A 7,393-nucleotide genomic window follows, 5' to 3' on the forward strand; every position below is an offset into this window, starting at 1 on the left:
CGTGGTCTTTTGGCTGAACTTGGATTTCCTCAAACAGAGGCAACTTCACTTTATGCGGACAATACAAGTGTCACCCAAATCGTTGCGAATCCTGTTTTTCATGAACGCACCAAACATATCGAAGTTGATTGTCATTCGATCCGTGACGCATATGATGACAGACTAATATCACTTCCTCATGTCAGTACTCAGTTGCAGGTTGCAGATATTCTTACCAAGGTCGTTCTGCGTCCACGTCATCAGTTTCTTGTTAGCAAATTGATGCTTATTGACCAACAGCATCAATTTAGGGGGGGTGAATAGAAATTAGTTTATTCATAGATTAAGGGTTTGTTCCTAGAATAAGGGAAACTAATCAGTGTGAATAGGAATTAGTTTATTCATAGGGTTTGTTCCTAGAATAAGGGAAACAAATCAGAAATTGATTTGTTCTCATTAAATGTAACTAATTAGTGTAATTACTTGTATAACCATGTAATCTCTATATATACCAGAAATAATAATGAGAGAGGTATCAAACCTATTTTCCTGACACATAGTAGTAAGAGTCAATGTCAGCTTACTGACCAGATGGAGCAACGCACTGAGGCATGGATATGTAACAGAAAATGGATCAAAAATGAAGATGGTGAGCGAATCAAGAACCGATAAGTAACAAAAAATGAATCGAAGAAGAGGATGATGAACAAATCAAAAATTTGTTCTTGGTGAATGAGAGAAAGGAAAGAGATCAACTCTGCTGAGAAAGAAAATGAATGAGAAGAATGAAGCTAGATTGTTCCAACTTGTATCATATTATGAATGAGGATATTTGGTGTAATTTCAACTTACATTATTGATTATAAATGGTGGATACAAGTGTTACTTATAGAACAAGTAAAGTCTATGCTACCTACAATACACACGCACTTATTAGAATCTAATCTCCGACTACTTCTCAACTGTTATAACTAATAGTTGGTTGGTTATTTTGGTTAGCTCATTTAGTTACATGTCAAGCTGATTTTTCCATGTTGCTTGCATTTGAAGAAATTGCATCTTGTAACAGTCTTTGATCAGGATTAAAACTCGTGAAAACTGGGATAGTGTTCATAAGCTTTTGTAGAGTGAAAAGTGCAACACTCAATTTTACAATAGAACACTCCATCCTTTTATCTTTTCAGCTTTGTTTGCATCAGCTTCTGATTTTGCACACATTTTGGCCTCTCCTAATATGGCATTAGGCTACAACCCAAATACACATTATTATCTCCTAATATAGATGCAAGAACTTGATATGTTGGAGTGCAGATTCAAATTCACAAAACTCGTCTTCCCCACAGTTTTTCACAACTAGGCTCTCAAACTATAAACTATATATTAAATATCAAATAAATGATAAATAAAGCATACACTAGTACTGTGAATCCCTTCCCAGGTCAGCATTTACAGACCGAAAAACAATAAAACAAATGTTTTTTTGTTTACATTTATAAAACAGACTATTCTATAGCACTTGAGAACTTGATTTAGAGACTCTTTGTGAAGCAATATTTGATGAAATTAACCACCCAAATTACACAGATGGGAAGTATTTGTTTAGATTGAAAGGCAGTGAATAAAACTCCTCACTTCTTGTGTCGGTTTTAAAGGACCTGTACTTGTCCCACCAATGCTTTCCTCTATCTTTCCGAATAGCAGAGTCCTTCTTATGCAGTGTGTTATCAAGGAAATATGCCACAACTCCAGCTACAAATGCTTTTGATTGGAATGGCACATTTACCATATCATTGAACTGCACCCAGGTACATCAAAATGTTAGTGTAACCAAGGTACATAAAAAGTGCATGACAAGAAAAGAAAAATAGAGTCATACCCATCTTGCTCCAGTGTGAACTGGACCAAACCCATTAATTGCTGTGTACTCGTTGAAGTACTGTGGGATAGATAAGCCCAGGAAGATAGAGAAGCCTAATACAAACTTTGTTCTAAAACTATTGAGGTTGCAGAATTGAAGAAAACTTAGACCTCCCGAACCTACAAATGATGATTAAAAGTGGAAAGGTACATTATGGTTATTGTAAGTATCGAAGTAACTGAAAAGCCTGAATGTCTTGTGATTATTAACCTATTCGGATAAATAACCTTGACTAAGCACTTATCGCATAAGTGCTTATCATATAAATACTCATGGGTAATCAATTATTTTTATAGTAATAGATATACTCAAATAAATCAATACACATGCGGGCTCAATATCTTAAATCAGACATACCAACATAAGCAAAGAACAAGCAGTATAGTGCAGCAACAATGGAAGGGGGGATGGAAGCGAATACTGCCCCAAATTTCCCTACAGAGCAAAGAAAAAATAGTAAGTGTTGAAGGAAAGAAATATACTAAGTTCATGAAAAGCAGATACTCAGATTAAAAACATTGCACTTAGACTTTCAGCTTACCTAGAATTGAAAAGAAAATCATAAATCCGGCGGATATTTGCACCACTCTTCGACTACCGACACGTGTCAAAGCCAAAAGACCAGCATTTTCTCTAAAAAGAAAACAATAACGAACACAACTCTTTCAGCAATGACGATGTTGATTCCTCTTAGTTAAAGTGAGGTGTACAAACAGAATGTTCAAATTCTTACACAGATACAGAAGATCCAATCCCAGTTCCAAACAATCCCGATAACAGAATACCAACACCCTGAAGAGCAGACACAAAATGTACAATTATCAGTGTTGACTATGAAGTACTATTGTTTATAAATGAATTTAAATTGATTTGTGGATATTTGAATGCAAGAATATCATACCTGCCAACCAATACCCCGACTAAGAATTGATGGTGGTAATGGTGTTGCACTAGCAAACCGATAAACAGCAATAAAAGCTCCACTGGACTGTTTGTAACAAATCAAACACGAACGTAAAATTTAACTCTATAGTATCGAACATTATATGAACAATTCCACTACAATAAGAACAATATCAAACATTATAAAGGGAGCTTATTTTGATCTTATTTATCAAAAGTATTTGATTGCAGTATATGCAAAAAATATATGTATAAAAAGGTGCAATAATAATATATAAACAATTAAGCAGAATAGAAAACTGGTCACACGGGGGCACATTAGTGACCACATTTTTGCTAGAATACAAATAAAGGAATTACCTCTACTAGAACAACAAAGGATGCCATCATCATGGCAAAGGCTTCACCTGCATCAAATGAAGGTGCACCCCATTGAAATGGATATGGAACTCGAATCCTGTAAACCCAATATCCCAGTGAATAAGAAGCTAATATCACAAGGATGCAATTAAATTTTGCTTTAAGAATATCAATTTTGTTATGTACATGCTCTAAGGTTCAAAAAATTGACATGTACATAAAAAAGAAAAAGGTTCAAACTTGATATATGCGACACTAAGGAATACCAACACTCTATTAATACATGCATGAGTTGTCAATTGCAAATCGCATAAAGTAGTTGCTATTTGAAATTCTACATTGCTATAGCAGTTATATGACAACACTAATAGACATCTCAAGGATTGAGGATGATAGTGGTTTGTTCAAATTCTGTTGTGCTATAGTGCCACTATTAAACAACACACTTTATGATTAGTCTATTATTTTACAAGCTAACACACTTACCTCGTAAGTTGACCATTTTTTTTTAAAATGGACTGATTATAAAATATGTCTTTTAAAAGTATTACTAGCATTTCTCATGTGACAATCATTCACCATCTCATAATTCCCAATGCGTCACTCAATCAACACACTTGAAACATTCTTTCATTTCATCCATCCTACGTGTATCTTATGATTAATTCCTTTGTTTATCTCCCGTCACAATTTATGATGGGCTCGAGACATTCCAAAATGAGTCTTGCCACATTGCATGTTCTCTTATTCTCACCTCACCTCTACAATGTATCATTGATAATACCAAAATGGAACTTAAAAGAATGAATCCCGAATAACACCCTTTGGCAAAAGGTGCAATTTTAAAGTTTTATGAAGTAATCGGATAATTAAAAAACTTTAAAAACTCAAATGATACAATGTTAAAGACTTATAGTGAGTACAGTACAACTTAGGACATTGGATAATTGTCATCAAATAATCAGTTGCAAAAGAAGAAAACCGTGTAGAGTAAAAAGTCAATGGAATTCCGAATTCCACAACTCACCATGGAGCAGCATCTATTAGGCCTGAACGGTCAGTGCGGCAGGTTATCTGTGTTTTATGTTTAGCATGGTTATATGCCCCTCCAACAGTCAGAATATAAGCATATAACCACACAATTGCAACTGTGAATAAAACAGAAAAACGGTCGAAAACGTGTTTTCCTGAATGGAGCACATGGGGTACAAACTGCATGACAACCAATAACTGTTGTTAGCAAATTCAGATCCACATAAACCATCAAGCCCAAAAGATAACGAAACGTGAACAGAGACTAATATGCTGATTTGTAACATAGATATTGTGTGTCTGACACTTCAAAAAACTGTACCTGGGAAACAAATACTAGCAATATAAGCTCTGGCAATCCAATCTCTACACATTGAGCAACCTGTAACCAAGCCAGGCATCAATGTCAAGTCACTTTTTATCAATTACAACGCACATAGACAATTAATTTAAATATGTAAGATAAGGCTTACCCCAGGAAATCCCAACTCATACAGCCCAAAACCAACGAGAGATACCAAAGGAACGGCTGAAAGTGGACTTAAGAACCTGAAGAAAGAAGTTGGGCTTGCATCATTTGGGAATATCATGATCAATCACAAGATCATACCGTTCACTTAATCTTTCTCAGTTACTGAAGACTAGATAGTTAATACAAATTCCATGTCACAAATCACTCAAGCATGTCATCAAAATATGAATTCGATCATCAGGGAAGTTGAGATTAAACTGACAATGTGCCTATGTTGTATGGTACTGAGTACGAGTACGAGTACAAGATACATAAATTTTAAGAAAAATTAAGGCACGGGTATACTAAAATTATAGTACAATGGAATGTCTTTCGTAAGCATAATATTTAACAAACATAAGTAAAATACCCATGCTTCAGATGTGCATATGCAGCAGCACCATAATTCTAGCTTATACGCCACTTTGGACACTTTCAATCCACATATTAAGACCAAGTATAACACAGTTACTTACTAAGAGCTTGAGACCAACCTTGCAACATTACGCCAAAGACCACTAAATCCAAGTACTATTTGAAGGGTTGAAGCAACAATAAGAGCACCTTGGATTGCCCGCATTATCTTCTTGAATTTCTGAATAGAGAAAAGAAAAAAAGTTGGGGAAGAAAGTGAGCAAACAGTTTGTGTACCCGAAAATAAAAATAGTGATCCAATATTTACTTTAGTATCAGAATCAAACACTGTATTCTGCTTGTTAGATTAAATTTATGCTCTTTTTCGGGTTATTTTTTCTTCATTTCTTTCTTAACACTGTCTCATGATCCCAAGGTCCAGGTATGCCACAAGCCCACAAGGAGTTGAACCGATATCTTTGAGTTTAAGACCCACCAATTTTACTGATTAACCAAACTTCCATTAACAAATTTACACTCTTATTATTTTCGAATTCCAATAGATTATTAACACTACATATTTACCAGTTTTCTGATTATAACATAGCATAATCTGTTTAAAATTTGTAGAAGTCTCCGTTCATGTTATGGATGATTTCATTTTAATACAAGAAAGTAACCATGCAAGCATATGACATATCGAGTGTGCACAATTAATAACAAGAATTGCTCTCATGCAAAACCTCTATAGGATCTGGCTCATCATTGAATCGACCAGCGAGAATGATTGAGATTGTTGTTGGAACAAACGTATACGACCCTCCAATTACAGCTGGCAATCGGCTACCAAACAAAGTTTGCACTAATGTGTTGATTCCAGCCACAAAGAGTAGTGTTTGGATAACTTTTGCTTTCTCCTCCTGCAAAAAAAAAACAATAGACTTCTAATTATTTTCTCCAAATCATCAAAAGAATTGTTTCATTTAATTTTGTAATGCTTACATTGCCACCTCCCATCTGAGGAACAAGAGAAGTAGGAATCAACACGGTTGTACCGAGCATCACAAGATAATGTTGGAAACCAAGAAGTATGGCCTCCGCTGCATCAGAATGCACCCAAATTTCACATCAAATTTAGTAAGGAAAAGAATAGGGACAGTCCTTAAAATTGAAAATTCAAATTCATTTAGACGATGACAAGATATGATATTGATTTCATCCATAAAATCTAATCATAATTACTTAAAAAAATGGTTAATTTTTTATTTAAATTGAATATTGTCTCCTCATAAACTCATCAAGGAAAGAATTAACAAAAAGAAACTTTAAACACTTGCATAAAAAGTTAGCATGCAAAAACAAATAAAGTAACCATCACAAAAAAAAAAAAAAAAAGCTTTAAAATATTCCATATCTATGAGCTAAGAATCAGGTTCCAATAGAATAAAAAAAATAGAAAAAAGAGAATGCAGCAACTAACGCCAAGGAGGAGGACTTGTTATGCAGTAAGAAACATTAGGTAGCTGATCTTTCGGTGGATGAGGCTGTGGCTCATCCGCTTTCGGCGCCGGAGCTCCACCACCACCGCCACCTCCTGCCATAACTTCCTCACAAAATCCACAAGTAACTGTAAAAATGAATTAATGAAACCGAAATCCAAACCAACCAGAAAGAAAGAAGAAGATAACAATGATATAGAGTAGTAACAGTGAGCGAGAGAGTGAGAGTTTGTTTAGGTTTTGAGAAGTAGTAATAGTTACAATAATTGCAAAGTTTAACAGAGAGAAGAAGAAAAGAAAAAGTACCTTTTAACGATGGTTGTTTCAGCTAGTAAAATCAATAAACTGTATAAAGTCAGAAATTAATAGAAATAATTATATAAAAAAAAATAAAAAAAAAGTGATGAGTGAAAGACAACTCAGAAGGTGGTGTTTATAGTTGTAGAATGTGTCAAGTGTGAAGTAAAAGAGAGTTCAAAACAAAGAGTGTGAAGAGGTTAGAAATGATAAAGGAGTACGCAGAATGAGCTAAATGTTCTTTCTCTCTCTCTCTCACTTTATTATCTTTCTAATATAAAAATATAAATAATTTATTTTCTCTCTCTTGTGAATGCAACTACACGAGTTATTATATTAGGAAACCTATCCTTTTACGTTTATTTTCAATTATTCATCTACTCAAATAAAATTCGTCTATATCCATCCATTTTCTAAAGTAACTAAACTTTTAATTTTAACTACTACTATTAGTATTACATCTATGTCTTATTAGCGCTAATTAGAGGTTTAACAATTTGTGATGTTTTATTTTATTTTATTTATTTTGATGATGTTGTT

General features: G+C 34.2%; 1 protein-coding gene across 1 annotated transcript; it reads right to left on the bottom strand.

Moving 5' to 3' along the window:
- Positions 1-1,333: 1,333 nt before the first annotated feature.
- On the bottom strand, positions 1,334-7,113 carry LOC127073894 (nucleobase-ascorbate transporter 6). The gene is made up of 15 exons (XM_051015138.1): positions 6,863-7,113; positions 6,538-6,684; positions 6,060-6,157; positions 5,801-5,977; positions 5,198-5,298; positions 4,666-4,741; positions 4,515-4,574; positions 4,188-4,372; positions 3,161-3,257; positions 2,799-2,885; positions 2,631-2,689; positions 2,439-2,530; positions 2,255-2,332; positions 1,856-2,016; positions 1,334-1,774 (listed from the first exon to the last, which is right to left on the bottom strand). The coding sequence occupies exons 2-15, from the start codon at positions 6,656-6,658 to the stop codon at positions 1,556-1,558; spliced, it is 1,611 nt and encodes a 536-aa protein (XP_050871095.1). The 5' UTR covers positions 6,659-6,684; positions 6,863-7,113; the 3' UTR covers positions 1,334-1,555.
- Between the last annotated feature and the right edge of the window lie 280 nt (positions 7,114-7,393).

This window comes from Lathyrus oleraceus, chromosome 4, assembly GCF_024323335.1.
Source record: "Lathyrus oleraceus cultivar Zhongwan6 chromosome 4, CAAS_Psat_ZW6_1.0, whole genome shotgun sequence".
NCBI lineage: Eukaryota > Viridiplantae > Streptophyta > Magnoliopsida > Fabales > Fabaceae > Lathyrus > Lathyrus oleraceus.